The sequence below is a fragment of the Phyllobates terribilis genome, unplaced genomic scaffold (assembly GCF_046119375.1).
Source record: "Phyllobates terribilis strain yellow unplaced genomic scaffold, ASM4611937v1 Scaffold_3__8_contigs__length_932513732, whole genome shotgun sequence".
Classification (NCBI taxonomy): Eukaryota; Metazoa; Chordata; class Amphibia; order Anura; family Dendrobatidae; genus Phyllobates; species Phyllobates terribilis.
Genome location: NW_027362763.1, coordinates 884,650,172 through 884,672,189, shown reverse-complemented (window position 1 = coordinate 884,672,189; position 22,018 = coordinate 884,650,172). Strand labels below are relative to the sequence as shown.

Here is a 22,018-nt window from a genome sequence, read left to right as displayed (position 1 = left end):
ACTCTTAGATCAGCAATAGGACAGACATTTATAAGACCTTTCATAACTTTCCCAAATTCTTATGAAAAAATATTCCCCACAAACTGTATTGAACTACTGTACCCAATTTATTTTATTTTTTTTTAGGAGTCGAGTCGGTCCATTTTATTCCGACAACTCAGCCCTGCTCAAGTGATTTGGGGGTGGTTCGGCGTGACCTTCCCGGGCTGTGATAATCTTGACAATCTCATTAAAATATCTGCAGATCTTACTATGTTACCTTGCAAAGTTATTGTATATTGTTTAGAGTATGATCTCATGGAGCATATTGCAGTAAATGTATTTATATATTGGGTTGTCCAAGTTAAATAAAACAAGTGTGGGGAGTACAATTGGGGGAGGAAGGTTGAACTTGATGGATCTAGGTCTTTATTCAACCTATTTTACTATGTATGTTACGATCTTTGCTTCTATCCCAGACGTTGGGGAATACTGCCCTGATATGTGGCACAGATCCAGAGTTGTGTGACATGTTGCAGCTTTCATTTCACAGCACTGACGGTTCTCCTCTCCCTCTTCTTGCACTCTAGCTCTGTGCCAGGGCCAGGTTGAGTGGTGTTTGTAGTGTCACAGCCAGCTCTGGCCTTCTCTGGAGTAACTACCACAGAGGCTAATCTCTGTTAATGTCACCTGAATCAGTAGAAATTGGCAAAAAGACAAACCTTTTTTAGTTCTGCTGCCACTATATTCCATGATGTGGCCAGATCAATATGGTAATACTGGTGAAAAGTCCTCTTTAAGTAGACATTTAACCTTTTTGGTGGCGTGGCATGACTAGACATGACTGTTTATATGTTACATCGTTTTTTGTATGTCTAAAAGTCAACAAAAAATGAAAATGAATGGTGTGCTATCTGCAGTTTGTTCTCTGCTTGCTTCTGCTGATGTAAGAATTGGCTCCTAGTTTCCTTTAAGACTTTCTATAGCTTACAGAAGCCTACCTTTTTACAGGTGTACCACAGCTCCTTAAATACATATGCCCTTTATTTTTATGTTCTTGTGCAGGTTTTGATATGTCTATCAAACAGCAGCATGATGTAGGGGCAGAGACCCTGATTCCGTCAATGTATCACTTAGCTTACTGGGTGCAGCAGTTGTGATACAAGAACAGTTTTCTCTTGCAGATCTAGCAGATGTTGAGCTGTGTATACCCACACCATAGTTGTCTACATCATATAGTGTTGGAGAGCGGCTAATCAGTGGTTGGACTAGGATGCACTAGGCCAGTTGTCCTGTAATGATCTCCTGCTTATACACTGATTGTACTGAAACTGCAAAACACAGCCCAGTAAGTGACCTATCGCTGGAATCGGGCTTTTTTTCCCCTACAATACTGTACATGGCAAAAGCCTGCTGACAGATTCCATTTAAAAAAAGCACAGCGAGCTTGTAATGACTTGCCTTAATCTATTTTTATTTTGGCAATATTGTAGAATTCCTATTCAGCAGTCTTTGTATAGGTTACACAATGCCATGTAAATATGCCAAGGCTTACATAGTTACCGTAACTTAAATATATGTAAGACAACATGATCTACATATTTTAAAATGTCTTTGTCGTAAGTAACAGTTACATATGGAGTGGTGCCAACAGCTCTACCACAGGGAAGAAGGTTTCCATTCTTAGGGATCCCCTTATGCCATTATAATTTTTCTACAGGGCTACAATTTGCCTCATATTTTACTGCTTTGCATATCCTCTTTGAGCAGGCTGAAATCGGCTTGCCTTCCCTATAGTAAACGTGACAAGTCTTGTGTTCTGGGGAATCCCTGATCCGGGCTCATCTGTCCCCAGGGTTCCTGTGATGAGGTCTAATGTGACAGGTCAGCATTTCTATAGTTGCATTTATTGCAGCAGATCCATAGATTGCCATTGGGCCTAGTGGCACTATGTGCACTGTATTACCTACCGCTCCATACAACACAAATCTGTAATAGTTGTGAGTATGTGCTTTTCTGATTATCATGCTTTTATTTAATCGAGTGTTTGCCTGTAGGATTAGATTATGTATTCTACATATACATATCCCTCCTAAATTCCCAAAGTCTCTACCTACAGCAGCCAATCTCTGCACAGAGTCCATTCGTTAGAAATTAATCTAATGACACCCGAATCATCCACCAAAGGTTATGCAAAGGGGTCAAAGTATGGTACAAGAGCACCTATAGTCATCGTTTGTGAAAAAACTGTACGTGATGGAATCTTAGATATTTTTACTCAGTGCAGCGATTGAAAGTATATTCTGATCCTGAACACAGCGATACCAAAATATGTGTTTTTTTTTTATTTTACTTTGGGGCAAAAGGGGGGTGATTCAAACTACGTGGGTACTATATGTATAAAAATTTTTAGATATATGTATATATATATATATATATATATATATATATATATATATATATATATATATATATATATATATATATATATATATATATATATATATATATATATATATATATATATATATATATATATATATCTCTATCTTTTTTTTTTTTTTTACAATTTCTGCTTGCTTCTATAGTCTCCAGAAGCAGCAGTTTTCTGATTGCTTCTACTGCATACAGGCGACGCGCTGATCACCTGTATGCAGTAGAAATACTCATGTGCTATGAGCGCCGACCACTAGGCGGCGCTCATAGCAATCAACATGACAACCACAGGAGTCTGCTGCAGACCCAGAGTTGCCTTGCCCACCTATCAGTGACCCACGATCACGTGACTGGGTCACTGATAGGTGGAGTAAGTGACTCTCTTCCGGCGCGGCTCTGTTAAATGCCGCTGTCAAAGCGTAAATTCAGCCTAAATTTGACTGAACCCATGCTGGAAAATATGAAGACTACTAGGACTCTATATTCTGGAGTGATGAGATCAAGATTAAAAAAAAAACAAAACAAAACATTTAACTGATGTCAAAACTGTAAGGCATTGCAAAGATTGAGTACAAAGAAAAATGCATGGTAGAATATGGCAGTGTGCTGCTTGTATCATGTGTTCACAATGTACTCTATATTGAAAGAGGAGATGCTACCATCGCTCAGTGTCCTTGGTAGACGTGCACTTTTCCAACATGGTAATGATCCAAAACACATCTAAAGCCAATGTTGCATTTCTGAAGAACTGGGTGAAAGGGATTCAGTGGCCAAGTGTCCCCTGATCTGAACCCAACCGAACACCTATGGGGAATTCTGAAGAGACAAGTTGAGCATCACTCTCCATCCAGCATCCAGGCTCTAAAAGAGGTTAATCTTGAAGAATGGAAAAAGTTGGAGTTATTGTAATATCTAACTTATGAATTTGGTATTGTCCCTTAATCATGGAGGTCACACACAATCCTAGATGTAGTAGTTTTTTCTGTGGGGTGTATTCAGTTTAACTCAAATTATTTGGTGCAAAAATGAAGATTATGGTATTAACCTTACTCTTCATGTTATGGGTTAAAAATGTTCTATGAAAATCTGTCTTGGAAATTGTTTAATATATCACTAAATGCGAGAACAAAGTCTTACTTTCATAGGGGATGTAGTTAATTAAATTAAGCTGAGCACTTTGTATATATAGAAAGGTGTTTGTGGCATGTGTGTGTTTTTTGTTTTTTTTTCTTTCTTTTAAATAATGCATTGTAGAATCCATTTTGCCTTTTAAATTGGTTGTCCCAGCCTTAAACTGATGACCAATTCTTAAGATTATCAGATTGGAACGGGTCTGAAACCTAGCACCCCCACCAACCAGCTGTTTGCAGGTCCGCAGAAGTTGGAGGTAAACTGTGTCCAGAGTGGAACACCACAGATCCATACTCTACATATGGGAGCAAACTGCAGTGCGTAATAACGGCCACGACACAATGTGCCCCAGCTCCATACACTGTTTACTTCCAGTTGCCAGACATCCACTGACCAGATATAAATCATGGACATCCCCTTTAGACAATGGAAAAAAAAATTCCATTCATTTTGCACTTATGAAGCAGAACTACAAATTGGTTAACGCAGAGCACAATAAATGGCTGATGCTACTCAAAACGACTATTGTAGACCTCCAGCCCATGGTTTATTGTGGGCTATCACACAGAAGACTGTCTCCTGCCTTTTTGTGCCTACATGAAAGAATGAAGGAGTGTCTTGTGGGCTTTGAACATAATTTTTTTTTTTTTTTCTCCTTACACCCACCTGACAGCTATTTTGGTCTATAGAACATTGTCTTTGCTGTTTTGTGTTTGCCTGTTTGACATTGAGTTATAGTTGTTTGCGCGTGTAGCTTGTCAGCAATGATTGCATTCCATTTGGTGCTATTTTTACCATTGTGATATTTAATTGGCATGACCTCATCGTATGTCGTTTTTGTATTATCTCTATAAAGTGAAAACATATACATTGCTACACATTGGTTCTGAAATGTTCTATTTTGGCTGTTTGTAAGACTTGTATTGTCAGTTTGCAAATTCATAATATCTCAAAAATTGAGAAGAGTTGTAATAAATCTGGAGAAGATAAGTCTGGGAATAATCTGCTTTAAACCGTAACTAGACTTCTACTCTTATAAAAATAAATTTAAACTAGAGAGCAGCAGATGACAAGGTGACATTCTGCAATGTTTTTTGTGTTCTAGTAATGTATCCCTTACTTTGCTGGGTGCTGCAGCTTTGATATCCCTGTTCTCTGCTGTAGGTCTAGCAGTTCTCTGAATGCTGAGCGCTGTATAACCCCGCCCACACCAATGATTGGCAGCATTCTCTGCACACTGCATAGCCAGAAAGCTGCCTATCCATGGTGGGGGCGGGGTTATATTCATCATTTCTGTATGGAGTACTATAACAGTAGGTTTACTAGTCCTCTAGTGGTGGTCTACTGCTAAGTGATTTTATTCAAATACATCAAGTAGCCCTGTAAGTGACACATTGCTGGAATCTGAGTCTTTCTGTTCATTATGCTGCTCTCTGATTAGATGGAGAAAGCCCAGTGATAGATTCCCTTTAACACCAAAGGTTGTGGTTTCCATATCTCTTGGATAGTTTAGTCGTGTAATTTTAAAATAAGCCTGAATGTATGTTTGTTTTTTCTTTTTTAAAAACAAAAACAAAACACAAGCTTTTGTGGCAAACTTCAGTGTGCTTAGCCTTTACTTTTACCTGGGCAAATATTTGGTTTCCTATTATTCCTATATAAAAACACACATTAAAAGTCAATGAAAGGCTGGTGGCACTTCTCTGGAGGGTTTGACTTCTGTTAACTTGCTATATAAAGCAACCTGTTCTGCAAGAAACAAGGTTTTCCTGACACTTCACATCTTACCTCGTTCTGATGCAACTGAAGTTTATAGGTCGCCTTTCACTCTGTGTAAATGATTTTGTAATCTCACATAAAAGGTAAAATCTGAGAATGTTCAAAACTAATGTTCTTTTTAATAGGATTGTCTCTCTTCCTACTGTTTTTTATAAAAAAAAGTGTATTATGGTCATGTTAAGTTTTGAGCCTCTGTTTTTATGTATATCTCCTCCGCCTGTATACCCCTGATGGAAGGCTGCGACGTATACAAAGTAGAGTAATGCAGCAGGAATACTTTACCCATAGATATCAGGCAGCATTTAATCCCTTCACGCCATGCCATTTTATCATGTGATGTGCTAGAAAGAAGAAAAGAAAATTCCAAATGCATTGACGTTATAAAACAAAGTGCAATTTCACAATGGGGGTTTATTTTCAATGTTCACTATATGGTAAAACTGACCTGGCAGTATAATTCTCCAGATCCAAATGAGTACACAGATGCCAAACTGTGTGTGATTGTTTTATGTTTAATGGGATAGAATGGGGTGGGGTTATTTGAACTTTTGTGGGTTTGATTTTCTTATTTTTTAAAAAACCTTGTTTTTACTGTATTCAATAGTCCCCTTAGGGGACTTCAAGCTGTGATTGTCTGATCACTTGTGTTCTACATAGCAGTGCATCCATACTGCTATGTATAGTGAAAGTCAATCATAAGAGACTAACACTTATGAGCGCCAGCTAAAAACTGGCTTGCACAGGGGTCTTTAGCAGGCCCCTGGCTGCCATGACAACCCATTGGTGCCCACTGCCAGCGCATGTTAACTCCTGCTGTCACTTTGACAGTGGCATTTAACAGCCACGAGCGGAGTTCTGCACCACCCGTAGCTTTTGGAGGCACATGATGGCTAATTTAAATCAGCCGTCATGTGCCGGGAACGATACAGGCTCAACGTGTGAGCCCACATCACAGGGAGCCAGCATATCGCGTACCGGTACGTCTTATGTCGGTAAGTGGTTAAAAAAATATTGTGCACAGTAGTAGTGTAGTCTACTACTATTTTCCTTGGAGCAATGAAAACATTTAGGTGTATCAGCCTTACTGAAGGAAAAATTACTTGGTGAAAGGAGCCCTGTGGGTACACCTGCTGTATACACCAAGTGTAGAGCTAACAATTTTCTATGATCAGGGCTTAATGAAAATGCTATAGTCCTAACCCTTTTGTTTTTTGTTTTTTTTTTATATTTTTTATAGCGCCAACCTATTCTTCAGCAGTTTACATTTCAGAGGGTACTTATACAGACAAAGACCTTACATAGTAACACATTCAACAGATACCAAGAGGAGTGAGTGCCCTGCTCACAAGCTTACAATGTATGAGGAAATAGGGGAGACACGCAGGTAAATGGTAAAGTGCTTATATTGTACGGTCCAGCCATCAATATAATGTAATTGGGTATTCAAAAAAACTCTACATGAACAAGTCACCAGCCAGTATATGTATGTACAGATTCAGAGTGATATTAAGTCCATGGAGGGTGTGTAAACAAACGTTGAGGGACCAGATTTGGAAGAAAATCTTGAAAGGGCAAAACTGGAATGGTTACATAAGTGAGGCTATAGGCCAGTCTAAAGAAATGTGGTTTTTAAGGCACACTTAAAACACTAGGTATTGGGAATTAATCAATTGTCCTGGGTAGTGCATACCAGAGAATTGGCACAGCTCACGAAAAGTCTTGGAGATTGGAATGGAAGGTTCGGATTGAGGATGTTGGTCCTAAGTGGAACAGAGGGCAAGGTTAGGGTGATGGTCAGAGTTGAGGGAGAAGATATAGGGCAGAACTGTGGAGAGCTTTGTGTGTGAGGGTGATAAGTTTATATTGAACCCTATAGTGGATGGGCAACCAGTGCAAAGACTGGCTCAGGGTAGAGGCACCGCTGCAGCGGTTGGAGAGAAATATGATCCTGGCTGCCAAATTCAGGATGGTTTGGAGAGGGGAGAGTTTAATATGGGGGAGAAAGATTAGTAGAAAGTTGCAATAGTCAAGATGAGAATGCAAAAACTTACTGTAGCTCTTATCAAAAGTCAAATGTAAGAAAGTCAGATTCTAGAGATGTTTTTGAGGTGAACGAAGCGAGAGCACTTTCCTTCACTCTCCACATCCGATCAGAGTTGAATATAACCCCTGGACCGCCGGCGTGCTACTGGGGAGTAATGGTAGAACCACACATGAAAATGGCAATATTGCTTTGGGAAGGTTGGTAGAGGGAGGAAACACAAAGGAGTTCAATTTTTACAGATTCAGTTTTAGATAAAGGGAGGACATATTGTTAGTGACAGCAGAAAGAAAATAACTTAAATAATTTTCTAATAATGCAGGGGTGATGTCAAGAGACTGTATAATTGGGTGTCATCAGCATAGAGATGGTATTTAAAACCTTATCTACTGATGGTTTGTCCCAATAGTGGCAGTATATAGGTTGACTAGTCGGGAACCTAGAACTGAGGAACCCTGACAGTAAGTGGAAGAGCAGATTAAGGCTATGTGCCCACGATGCAGAAATGAAGCAGAAAATTTCTGCAGCATTTCTGCATCTCCCTGGCAGAAAAAACGCATGCAGATTCATTTAGACAGGATTACCCATTTTAAGAGAAGCCAGCAAAAGATACAATGAAGGAGCAGTCAGATAGGTAGGTAGGAAGTGATCTAAAAGAGCAGTATCCTTGAGGCTGATGGAGCAGGCACACTGTAACGAAGAGTGGGTGATCCACCAAGTCTAATGCTGCAGAAAGATCCAGGAGAATCAGCAGAGAGTAGTGACCATTAGATTTAGCTGTTAGTAGATCATTAGAGGGTTTTTGCTTGTTTTTGTTTTTTTTCATGGATTTATTGATTTGGTAGTTGCCAGGAGTTTTCTATGGTGTACAAGGAACCAGTCCAGCAAATGAACATTGTCATACAATTTTCTCTTCTTCCTTACTGTATTAGTATTACTTCTCATATGTTCTAGACCAGTTACATTCTGCTTATGACTATACATTTCCTGAACTGATCATGAAATGTCCCTACAACTTATCCTTGATGTCCCAGTGTAGAGCCAAAACCTACCAGAGGCCACTTGGCTCGACATTGGCTGCACAGACACTGGTGCTGTGCTGATAGGAAGCTCAGAACAGTTTGTTGTGAATTTTCCCTCTGTTTGCTGCTATTTATAATCTTCTCTCAGGGAACTAAATGGTTGTACTTGTACATGCTGCGTGCAGTCTGCTCGCTTGTAATTTTCAGCACAATACAGAGCTATGTGAAACAGTGTTTTCTGCTATGGCGTCAAGTGGTGCCTATTATCCTACACGTTCAGCATTTGGATGGTCTCCACCTTAGGTTGCATCTCATCCCTAGCAATGGAAATTACTGCTGATGGCACCTACATGTATTCATATAATCTTGATTTTAATAAATAAAAGCACCTACTCATATTTAGTGACTGCTTGCTCTGTGCTCATTTCCTGCATCACTTTTGTCCATTGGATATGGAATAACAGATTTGCCCTGCAGTTCTTGTGTATCTGATCTATTTTGACGTAGGCATACTTGGGAATTTGCTTTTCTTCAGCCTCCTCAACCACGCTGGTTCCGGGTTATTTCAGAGAATGAATCTGTTGTGCATAGATATGTGATTGTTCTGCTAGTCATATTACTGCACCGCACAAAACAAATGCTATGTTAGAGATCCTGGCTCATTTAAAGTAGGCCTAACCATAAGGCTATGTGCCCACGATGCAGAAATGCTCAGGATTTTTTTCCTGAGAGTTTGTGATGTAGAAGACCCCAGAGATTGAAAATCAACTAAAGGGAACCTGTCACATTATTTTGACCATCTCCAGCCCAGCTTCAGTCCTGTTTCTAGTCCTGTGGGGGCAGAGCTTTATTGCAGAACTGTTAATAAAAGTTGTCTTTCCAAACTACAGGTTTAATGTTGGTGTCGGAGATACTGGGGAAACAACCTAATGCAGGGACTTTTTAGGGAATAAACTACTTTTTATTTTGTTTTCAAATAAGTTACTTAAAATTGTAGAAGAATAAGAACAAAAAATTGTTGAAATGTCTTGGTATCTTAGAGTGATTAAAATTTTAACCATTTAGAAAGTTGAGCCCTCCCCTCTAAACTACTGTGAAAACATCAACTTTGCAATTTTATCTCCTATTAAACAAACATTCTGTCCATTCTCAAGAACAGAGGGCTGTTTAATGTGCTACTTTCCTGCTTGTTGCCTCAAATTCCAGAGGTGGCCGGTTTCCTAGGTGCTATACAGCTTACAAGCGCTGCTCTGACGCTGGCTGGATTTCTGCACACTACTGCAACTGTTCAGTTGAGTTCACAGAAGGATTCCCTAATGAATAATTATAATAATAAATTGTAAATTATACACAACTGCTGGCTTGTCTATTGTACTATTTAGCATATTGTGAACACTTGTTATTCCAACTCATTGTATCCTTGTTTGCTTTTAGGAAGAAGAAATGCCAGAAGTAGAAATAGATATAGACGATCTTCTAGATGCAGCTAGTGAAGAAGAACGGGTTGTCAAATTACAGGTACAGCCTTCATATTTGTTACCTTTTACACTATCTACTTTTTAGCGTATATAGAAATCTACCCACTAAGTATACGGGTGCTTTCACACTGGAATAGTGTCATTGACTATAATGTATACAGAGGCTTCCTACAAAAAAAGTATCACCTTTTTCTTTTATAATGGGAGCATTCTAGTCAGTGTATGTTTATACCACTGGAAACAATTGATATGCCGAACACTACTACTCTTCTCTTGGCGAGCATTTTTATTGGTATAGGTGCCCCCAGCCTGGTATAGGCTTCTCCAGCCATAAGAAGGAAAAAAAAAAAAAAAAAAAAAAACACACACTACTCACCTTTCCACCGCTCCCCTGCAGCGCGTCGCCTGCATTATTTTACTAAAAATTTTATTGAAGACAAATGTGCAGAGTTTTTCAACAAAATGGCACCGGAATAAGCGCATAGGCATACCACGCTGACTGGTGCCATTTTGTTAAAGACACCGTGCAAATTTGTCTTCACTAAAATGGCGCCGGATATCGTGCTATGCACAGGCACTGATTTCGGCGCCACACTCCTCCCCCAGCCTCTCCAGAGATAACTGTCCTGAACAGGACGGTATGTGTTTATGGCGCAGGACATCACGGTATGCTCTCAGCTCCTACACATACCGTGATCTCCTACGCCACACTCCTCATCCCTGTCTGGGATGTGGATGTGTCTTTCTGTCTGCGGCCAGACTGCGCAGGTGCATTGCGCATGCATAGTCTATAGAGGCTTCGGACTGAATGACACATCTCTGATTTATATTATTATTCATTCTTATTCGTCATGATAAATCATGTAGCACAACATTGTGTGTGGGCCCCTAAACACCAGTTCCCACTCCCTTTTTCAAAGTTTATCAATGGTTCTGATCAATTGTGCTTGGTAACCTATATAGATGGGTAATGAGAAAAGCCTTGATTTAATGAGTTGCCATTCTTTATAACTCTCATTCACACACCACTTCTTTTTTTTTGTTTTCCTTGTTTTTAAGCCCTACAAATCCTGAGTGCATCCATCCAGTAGAATCTAACTTTCATGAAGTTTGTTTAGTTTTCCAATTTATAGGGAAAATTGAAAAACAAAAGGAGTCGCCTCAGCTCAGAGGGTGGTGGTGCTGGCTGAACGGGGCGGTACCCGGCAATCAAATATCGGTAATCGGCCTCACTCAGGAGGTGTCTTTTTTTCAAAATGCGTTTAATGTTAACAATTCACCACCAAAAAATAGAAGTAGATGATTGTTTGAAGCAACAGAGGACGTTTCAACCTAAAGATCGGTCTTTATCAACCGTCGCTAGGTAAGGGGTCGTCCAGGTAAAAAGAGGAAGGATTCATGGAATCACATAATTAATGTGGTTCAGGGGACAGGGAGTCCAGGGAAATCTTGTATAGCGCAGTTTGTGCTTGGTGTAGTGCTTCGCAAATTGCGCTATACAAATTTCCTTGCTTGACATTTGCTACATATAATGAAGTACACTACATTAGATGTGATACAGCTGAACGTACTTGGGATCTTATAATCCTGATGTGAATTGGGAATCTTTATCTGGTCTGTGGTCGTTATAAACGGACAGGTTTTACAATTTTTTCTGGTTGCAAGGAAAGGTACCTGTAGCTGATGACAGGGAGCTTCTGACAATGATGCTTCTCAGATTTGGGGGCTGCCTGAAACACAGAAGTGGGGGGGTCTGGATTCCGTGCAGCTCTTCTTAGTGCCTCCAGATTTGGATTGTAGGTGACTACAAGAGGCTCCCGGTGGTTTTGGAGGAGATGATTCCTTGATATTCTGGTGGCTCTTGTAATCTGGTTCTCAATTGTTCTTGGATGGTAGCCCTGTTTTCAAAAAGTTCTTTCTGAGGCCATCAAGGTGTTTCTCTATCCATAGGGTTGGAACATATCCGATTGTATCTGATGGCTTGGCACAAACAGGAGACTAGCATCCAACATCAGTGCCCAGGAGAGAGAGGCCATACAATCTTTGAAAACCAACAAAGAAATCGTCATTAAACCTGCTGACAAGGGTGGTGCAATAGTGATGATGAACACATCAGACTACATGAAGGAAGCATAAAGACAACTGATGGACACGCGCTACTACAAAAAACTGGAGTCTGACCCTACACAGGACTATCACAAGGAACTAAACAAGTTGGTATCTTGTCTGCCTGACGAATCCATAAGAGCCGATGACCTGATACCAGAGAGTCCACGAATAGGGACATTCTATATGCTCCCCAAAATCCACAAATCTGGAAATCCTGGAAGACAAATTATTTCATGTGTGGGCACCCTTACTGAGCCAGTTTCTGGATGGGTAGTGTGTGTTCTTAAACCACTGGTAAAGAGTACACCCAGCTACATTCAGGGCACAACAGACCTACTGATAAACTAGCAGCAATAGGTCCTCTACCAGAAGGAACCATCCTGGCCACCATGGATGTGGAATCTTTGTATTCTAATATCCCACACAAGGATGGAGGAAATGCCTGCAAAATCTTCATAGAAAATACAGGAATTGTTGCGGCTTCTGTGGTCAAACTTACAGAATTCATACTGTGGTCAAACTTACAGAATTCATACTGTGGTCAAACTTACAGAATTCATACTCTCCCACAATTACTTTGAATTTGATGGCAACATATATCTACAGGAAACTGGTACAGCGATGGGAAGTAAAATGGCTCCACAGTACGCAAATCTTTTCATGGTCAAGCTTGAAAGGGACTTTGTCCTTGTGTCCCATCAGGCCTCTGGCCTACTATCGTTTCATTGACTGACTATATTTTAATCATCTGGACGGGGTCTGAGCAACAGCTGAAGACGTTCCATGAACACTTTAATCGATTTCATCCCATCATCAACCTAACACTCAACTACTCCTGTACTGAAATTAACTTTTTGGACACCATCAAGCTACATAACAATGAAATAGAGACATCCTTGTACCGGAAACCCATCGACCGTCCTACATACCTTAAATGGGACAGTTTCCATCCAAAACACACAAACTCTATTGTTTACAGCCAAGCCAACAGATACAATCGGATATATGTCTCTATCCATAGGGTTGGAAAACACCTTGATGGCCTCAGAAAGACCTTTTTGAAACAGGGCTACCATCCAAGAACAATTGAGAACCAGATTACAAGAGCCACCAGAATATCAAGGAATCATCTCCTATATTACAAAACCAAACCAGAAAACAACCGGGTGCCTCTAGTAGTCACCTACAATCCAAACCTGGAGGCGCTAAGAAGAGCTGCACGGAAACTACAACCCTTAATACAAAAAGATGCCCGATTGCAATCCATATTTCCAGACCCCCCACTTCTGTGTTTCAGGCAGCCCCCAAATCTAAGAAGCATCATTGTCAGAAGCTCCCTGTCATCTCCTCCAGCTACAAGTACCTTTCCTTGCAACCAGAAAAAATTGTAAAACCTGTCCGTTTATAATGACCACAGACAAGATAAAGATTCCCAATTCACATCAGGACTATAAGATCCCAGGTACGTTCAGCTGTATCACATCTAATGTAGTGTACTTAATTATATGTACCAAATGTCCACCGGGGGTCTTTATGTAGGGGAGACAGGGCAAAAACTTAGAACAAGGATGAATCATCATCGCCACACAATAAAAGAAAAAAGAATAGATCTACCTGTAGCCAAGCATTTTTGTTCCCCTGATCACAGCACAAAAGACATGAAGTTACTGGTATTAAAAGGTAACTTCAAATCTCAAAGAGAAAAAAGAATCTCTGAATATAAACTGATGGTGACCTTTAACGCTTTCAGAGCAGGAATGAATGTGTTGCATGGATTTGTCATTCTGCACCAACTAAGGAATGTGCTCCTCAGACTTGAGGCCATCATAACACTGAACCTAGTTACAGGACGATAAAACCTTCACACTCCTTATCTATTAACTGCTAAAATATTTATAGCCAGAACTGTTTATTCCATAATAACTTTGCTTTTCATCACCTGTCTTACCTATTGCATTTTTTGTTGTGTATAAGGGTATGTGCACACTATGCAGAAATGCTCAGGATTTTTTCCTGAGCGTTTCTGCATCTCTCTGGCAGGAAAAAACGCATGCGGATTGTACATGCGGTTTCCTGCCAGGGACATGCGGAAATGAAGCGGTCTTCACTTTCATTTCCGCATGCGGGTTGACAAGCGCTTCCCAAGCGATTTTAGCATCACTTGGAAAGTGCTTGTCAACTTCACACTATATAAATCCATGCAACCGGCATGGATTTATATAGTGTGTGAATGTCAAAAAAATAAATATATACTTTACCCTCTGATGGCCCCTGGTGTCCTGCTTCGCTCGGTCCCGGCTGCCGGCAGTGAAGACTTTAGGACCTTCCGACGTCAGCGTCACGTGACCCGTCACATGACTCTGACGTCAGCGAAGGTCCTTCTTCATTCAACCGCGAAGTGCGGGGAATCAAGCAGGAGCACTGCGCGGGCCGTCAGAAGGTGAAAAAAAAAAAAAAAAATATATATATATATATATATATATATATATATATATATATATATATATATATATATATATATATATATATATATATATATATATATATATATATATATATATATATATATATATATATATATATATATATATATATATATATATATATATATATATATATATATATATATATTTATTTATTTCTCTTTTTTTTTAATGGTATCTGGGTCTGGATGAGAGTCCTCTCCTCCACACCCGGGTACCATCCGCACATTAGACCGCATGAAAAGCGCATCAACATATACAGTGATGCGGATTCCATGCGGTCTAGTGCAAGTCAATGGCAGCAAAAGAGCAGAGTTTCCGCAAAATTAATTGACATGCTGCGGAAAAATCCGCATCATGGGCACAGCACATGCGGATTTCAATTGGGGAACATTGCTGCCCTTCTACCATGCGTTTTTCATGCGTTTACGCAACTGCAAAAACGCCGCGGAAACGCATCGTGTGAACTCTGCCTAAATGTGACTTCAGATTTTGTGTTATACTATGCCTGATGAAGAGACCTGCGTAGTCTCAAAGCTTGCAATTTGCTACCATTTTTTCAGTTGGCCATTAAAAGGTATCAACCCCTGAGGACTCTCAAATCTAAATATTTTTCTATCTACTGGCTAACACGGTACAAGAATATATATTTTCCCTATATTGATTTGAAGAAAAATATCATTGCCCAAATTTGAGTTGACAAAAAAAAACAAAAACACTTAGGTCAATTTCTGATTGCTTCCCTTTAAGATTGGTGACACTGTTGTTTATCTTCATTCTATGTATTTTCTCTTTCAGGAATCATTAGTAGACTGCTACAAACCAACAGAGGTAATTCACTTTTTTTATTTTTCTTATATAGTCATATTCTAATTTTGTATTACAAAATGCCATGCTTCAGCACTAGTGAGCAAATTGCAATTCCTTAATATGCACTCAAATTCAAAATAAACTTAGTTGACCTTGTACAAACTAGTTGCGAACAATATCAGTTCTTGTGTAGGAAAGTCCAACAAATTTGATAAAACCTTGAGGTTCAGTTTGCTTAAAATGAGGCATTTTTGTGCAGCGTTGTTCCCAAATAAAAAGATGGTTGATCTTTAGAACCGGGTGTCCTATATTTAGGAGAATAGGATGGGAATACAGAGCCATAATCTTGCATTTGTATGACCTTAGCCAAATCACTTGACAGCGCTATTCCTCCAAGGTTATGCTTTCCAAATTACATAATGCAAGTAAATGTCTTGTATTATCACTTTCCCACCTCTATGTACTGAAATGTCAAGCTAGATGAATGAGAGCTGATGCAATTCATCTCAAACATAGACACTTCTGATCTCGTGTAGTTCAGACCATAAAAAGGTCTGAGAATTTGGTAATGTCACTCCCTGACATAAGCACCTCATAATCTTACACAATTTATAACCTTCTAAAACATCATGTACAATTACCAATTACTTGAAGCCATCAATACCTGCATTATTTAACATTTTTAAAGAGGACCTGACAGCTGATGTATTTGCTGTCTGATTCATGGGTAGCATGCATAAGTCTGGATATATGATTTAAACTAGGTATATTTTGACCCAGAAATGCTGTGGCGTCTCAGAGAAAAAAGTGCATTAGAAGCTGCCAGGAACCAATCCACAAGGGCAATTAGTAGAAAGGCTTCTCCCCGCCCACTGCCAATGATTGACAGGTCTCTCTACACATGCAGTGAGAAATCCATCACATAAGGGGTGTGGGTGGGAAAAGCCTCTGGAGACCAGACTTTTCTATTATTCTCCTGTGTGGCTTGGTTCCTGGTGGCTTTAAAGTATGGGCTTTCTCTGAAACACTGCTGTTTGATTTCAGCCAGATACTTTTGACTATCATACAGCCAGCACCCGATACATGCAACCCGTGAATCAGGCAGCATGTATCCGCTGTTGGGTAGCCTTTACATATATGGCCTTTTTTTTTTTATTATTTTTATTGAAGAGCAATGTCCAGTCTTGGGTGACAATAACTTTGTATACATGGTTTCATTGATCAGTGTGTAAATTACACTACTAAAGTTCTTAAATGCTCCAGATGAATACTCTACACTGTGTGCAGAATTATTAGGCAAGTTGTATTTTAGAGGATTATTTTTATTATTGATCAACAACTATGTTCTCAATCAACCCAAAAGACTCATAAATATCCAAGCTTAATATTTTTGGAAGTTGGAGTGGTTTTTTTTTTAGATTTGGCTATCTTAGGAGGATATCTGTTTGTGCAGGTAACTATTACTGTGCAGAATTATTAGGCAACTTAATAAAAACCAAATATAATCCCATCTCACTTGTTTATTTTCACCAGGTAAACCAATATCAGTGCACAAAATTTAGAAATAAGCATTTCTGACATGCAAAAATAAAAACCAAAAAAATTAGTGATCAGTATAGTAACCTTTCTTTATGATGACACTCAACAGCCTTCCATCCATAGATTCTGTCAGTTGCTTGATCTGTTTTCGATCAACATTGCGTGCAGCAGCCTCCACAGCCTTCCAGACACTTTTCAAAGAGGTGTACTGTTTTCCCTCCCTGTAGATCTCGCATTTTATGATGGACCACAGGTTCTCTATGGGGTTCAGATCAGGTGAACAAGGGGGCCATGTCATTATTTTTTCTTCTTTTAGACCTTTATTGGCCAGCCACGCTGTGGAGTAGTTGGAGGCATGTGATGGAGCATTGTCCTGCATGAAAATCATGTTTTTCTTGAACGATACAGACTTCTTCCTGTACCACTGTTTGAAGAAGTTGTCTTCCAGAAACTGGCAGTAGGTCTGCAAGTTGAGCTTCACTCCATCCTCAACCCGAAAAGGTCCCACAAGTTCATCTTTGATGATACCAGCCCATACCAGTACCCCACCTCCACCTTGCTGGCGTCTAAATCGGAGTGGAGCTCTCTGTCCTTTATTGATCCAGCCTCTAGCCCATCCATCTGGCCCATCAAGAGTCACTCTCATTTCACCAGTCCATAAAACCTTTGAAAAATCAGTCTTAAGATATTTCTTGGCCCATTCTTGACGTTTTATCTTATGTTTCTTGTTCAAAGGTGGTCGTTTTTCAGCCTTCCTTACCTTGGCCATGTCTCTGAGTATCGCACACCTTGTGCTTTTTGATACTCCAGTAACATTGTAGCTCTGATATATGGCAAAACTGGTGGCGAAAGGCATCTTGGCAGCTTCACGCTTGATTTTCCTCAATTCATGGGCAGTTATTTTGTGCCTTTTTTGGCCAACACGCTTCTTGCGACCCTGTTGGCCATTTGCCATGAAACGCTTGACTGTTCGGTGATCACTCTTCAAAAGTTTGGAAATTTCAAGACTGCTGCATCCCTCTGCAAGACATCTCACAATTTTGGACTTTCCAGAGCCCGTCAAATCTCTCTTCTGACCCATTTTGCCAAAGGAAAGAAAGTTGCCTAATAAGCACACCTTATATAGGGTGTTGATGTCATTAGACAACACCCCTCCTCATTACGGAGATGCACAGCACCAGATTTAATTAATTGGTAGTTGGCTCTCAAGCCTATGCAGCTTGGAGTAGGACAACATGTATAAAAAGGATCATGTGATAAATGCTCATTTGCCTAATAATTCTGCACGCGGTGTAGATCGTCTACAAAGCTTTACTATATATTTCTAAACTATAGAGGTAAATATGGAGCCCAATGTCAAACTATTAGCTATATATTATAGGGTAAAAATGAAACTGTTTTCACCTACCTGACCAGGCCAAATTCTACAAATCTGACCAGTTTTACTTTGTGGTAATAACTCTAACACTTCAACGTATCTCAGTGATTTGAAGATTTATTTTTTTTCATGACGCATTGTACTTTGTTAGTGCTAAATTTGGGTCTGTTTTTGTGGAAAAATTGAAACTTTGAAAATTTTCATCAAAATTCCGATAGTTATGCCCTTTAAACCAGATTATCATACACAATTAATAATAAATAACAATTACCACATGTCTACTTTACATCTGGAAAGGGAAAAGAAAAAAAAAAAAAAAAAAAAACAGCTCACCTCCATGAACCAGCTGGGTGTCTCTGGGATCCGTGATCAGCGCTGCTACTTGCGCTCAGTAGACAGGTAATAGGAAAGACTATGATCCAGCTCCACAGACTCCAATAGTAGCAACAAATGTCTTTTTATTTTGAATTTTTTTAAAAATATCAAAATGGCGGTAATGTAATTCCAGCTGGTAGAACAATACTATAAGGGAAACACAGGGGCTCCAAGGAGGGATGCGCTACCAGATGCGTTTCGAGCGATGACCGCTCTTAAACTTGGAATGAATAAGTGTCACACTGGAGTTACATTATTGCCATCTGGATATTTAAAAAAAATTCTAAATAAGACATTTGTTTTTACTATTGGAGTCTGTGGAGCTGGATCATCATCTTTCCTATTACCGGTCTACTTTACATCTGCATTATATTTTTTTTTAAAGTGTATGTATGATCAGCAATTTCCCAAGAAAGTTGAGATAGAGATAGAGATATATATATATATATATATATATATATATATATATATATATATATATATATATATATATATATATATATATATATATATATATATATATATATATATATATATATATATATATATATATATATATATATATATATATAGGACCACACCTCATTTGAAGTGACTTTGATGGGCCTATATGATAGAAAATACCCAAAAGTGACACCATATTAAAAACTGTAACCCCTCAAAGTACTCAAAACTACATTAAAGTAGTTTATTAACCCTTCAGGTTCTTCACAATAATTAAAGCGATGTTGAAGAAAAAAATTAAAATGCTTCAGCCTCAAATTTTTCATTTTCGCCAGCTTAACAAGGGGAAATTGCAAAACAAACTAGTCCATTTTCGTTAGAGTACATCGATAACCTGTATGTGGTAGAAAACTACTGTTTTGGGTACCTAGTGAGGCACTGAAGGGAAGGAGTGCGAATTGAATTCTGGAGCACAGTTTTCACTGTAATAGATTGTTGATGCAATGTCATGCTTGAAGAGCCCCTGACATGCCAAAACAGCAGAAACCCCCACACGTGACCCAGTTTTGGAAACTACACCTCTTGAGTAATTCACCTAGGGGTGTAGTGAGCTTCTATAACCTTCAGGCGATTCACTGAATTGTAGAACATTGGGCTTGGCAAATGGAAAATGTTTTTTAATTTTCAAAAGGGATAATAGGAGAAAATGAACAGTGCCATTTCTTGGTATGCAAATAACCCATATGTGGTTGACAACTACTTTTGAGGCACAATGAAAAGCTCAGAAGGCAAGAAACGTCATACTGGAGTTCAGATTTTGCAGTAATGGTTTGAGGGTGCCTTGTCACATTGGCAGAGCCCCTGATGTGTCTGAACAGCAGAACCCCTCCATAAGTGACCCCATTTTACAAAACGCCCCCCCCCCCCCCTCCCATGAATTCATCTAGGGGTGCTGTGAGCATGTTGACACCACATGGACCTCTCAGTTTGTGCAAATTCTCCTGAGTGTGCCAATACCATACATGTAATCATGTAATACTTTTCAGACACAGTGCAAAACTCAGAAGGGAAGGAGCGCCATATTATAGTGCACATTGTGCTCTTATAGTTTGCGGGTGCCGGAACCCACTGGAAGAACCCCTGAGGTAACATATTCCCTCATTTCCCACCCTCCATCCATAAGTGAACCCATTTTGGAAATTACACCCCTCTTGGAATTTATCTACTGGTGTAGTAATGCTTTTGACTCATGGTTTTTTTCCAGAAACAAGCAGCAGTTGATGTTGCTAAGTGAAAATTGTAAGTCTGCCGTTGTAGTGCCCAGTAGATTTATGCCCAGCTCATGCCTCTGTAAATTAGGCGGGCACTCATCGCTATAGAAATGCAAAACATGTGGACACTAAATGTGGTTTAGGCACACTGGGGCTTAGAAGGGAGGGGGCATTTGAATTTGGGAGCAGAAAATTCGCTGGATTTCTTTTGGGGGGCGAGGAGCCATAGCACTTTTCCAGAGCCTTTGTACCACCAGTAACTTGGAAGCCCCTATAGTTCCATTGACAGATGACAGACCTGAGTGGGGACTTGCTTTTTTTTGAAGACTGAGTTGAATCTTTTATTGGGAACATTTTTATAACATTTTGGATCACATTTATCCTGTTCTCTACACTGAGCACTTACATCTAAATTTCCGAATGATGTGATTTCAGATGAAACTCTAGGGAACCATTCACTATAATGAGGCAGCAGAGTTACTGTGGACTCTCTGGCCTCTTTTCAGCAGTGTCCCAGAGATGCACAAAACTGGCCGACGCCCCTTTTTTTATGCAAGCTTAAAGGGAATCTACCCCCCCTCCCCCTCTTGGTGATATCAGACCTCTACTATGGTCATACACTGTATAGAAAAGTAAATCTATACATCCTGTATGGCCCATAGTAGAGGTATGATTGCAGAGAAAAGCGCTTTAATCAATTCTGTTTTGTACAGGCTTGGCGTCCGGGGGATGCCAAGCAATCCCCGCCTATATGCTTTTATTCCTCTAAATCCCGCATCTCTGCTTAATTATCATTTCCCCCCTCCCCTGCACATCACAGGGCCCTGTGACGTGCACTGTTCTCCCTGACTTCTGGCCATGCACAAAGCGCTGCTCGCATAGAGCACGCTTTGCTTCATCCCAGCCCATCTCTGTGCACTGCGCCACAGGTTTCTATTGCGCAGGCCACTTTCCGGCGCCTGCGCAAATTTTTATTTTTTTTAGAGCTCCATTCACCACGTGGTAAGCGATACGACTGCTTTATTCTTCGGGCCAGTATATATAGTATACAACCACAATATAATTTTTTTTTTTCTTTTTTAATATTTTTAAAATTTTTATTTATTTTACTTAGTCCACTTATGGGACTTCAACTTGTATTACCCTGATCACTATTATAATGCACTGCAATGCATTATAGCTATCAATGTTACACTGACAGAAGCCTTTTTAGATAATACTCCTTGCATGGTCTAAACAGGCTACCGTAGCTGGCAGACCCAAACACGCACGATCACCATGACGAACCCCGAGCCGGCCATGACGTATAGGCATGTCAAATGTCGTGAAGGAGTTAAAGGCTTATTCCCATCTATGCTTTCCATTTTCGAGACAGAAATAACTTCCTCTGGTAGCCAGTACTTTAGGAGTTATAACGCACAGCTGCATGATGTATGATGTATGATTGTGACTTTTTTTGTCGGATTTAATCGGTGTTGCATAGTGAGCTATTTTCCACATCTCAGGAGTTACACAAACAGCGTGGCTTTCTTTGCTTTGTTGCCATAACTCCCATTCAATTTTGTGAGTCTCACAAATGGCATAGCGCAGTTGCACTCTGCTTTTTCATTACCCCACTTCTGGTGGTTCAATCTAGAAACCGTGGTTCCCATTTCTGCCATGAAAGGCCGAGTTGGGAATAACCCTCCAACTCCTCTTTCTTCTAATGATGACATGACTGCTGACTAGTGTTGAGCGATACCT

At 39.7% G+C, this 22,018-nt stretch overlaps 1 protein-coding gene across 1 annotated transcript in view; it reads left to right on the top strand.

Moving 5' to 3' along the window:
- Window positions 1–22,018, top strand: part of PPP1R14C (protein phosphatase 1 regulatory inhibitor subunit 14C) — a 71,113-nt gene that overhangs the window by 37,623 nt on the left and 11,472 nt on the right. The window contains exons 2-3 of the mRNA XM_073672681.1: window positions 9,823–9,906; window positions 15,257–15,289. Coding sequence (XP_073528782.1) covers window positions 9,823–9,906; window positions 15,257–15,289 — 117 coding nt within the window. The remainder of the gene's footprint in view (window positions 1–9,822; window positions 9,907–15,256; window positions 15,290–22,018) is intronic.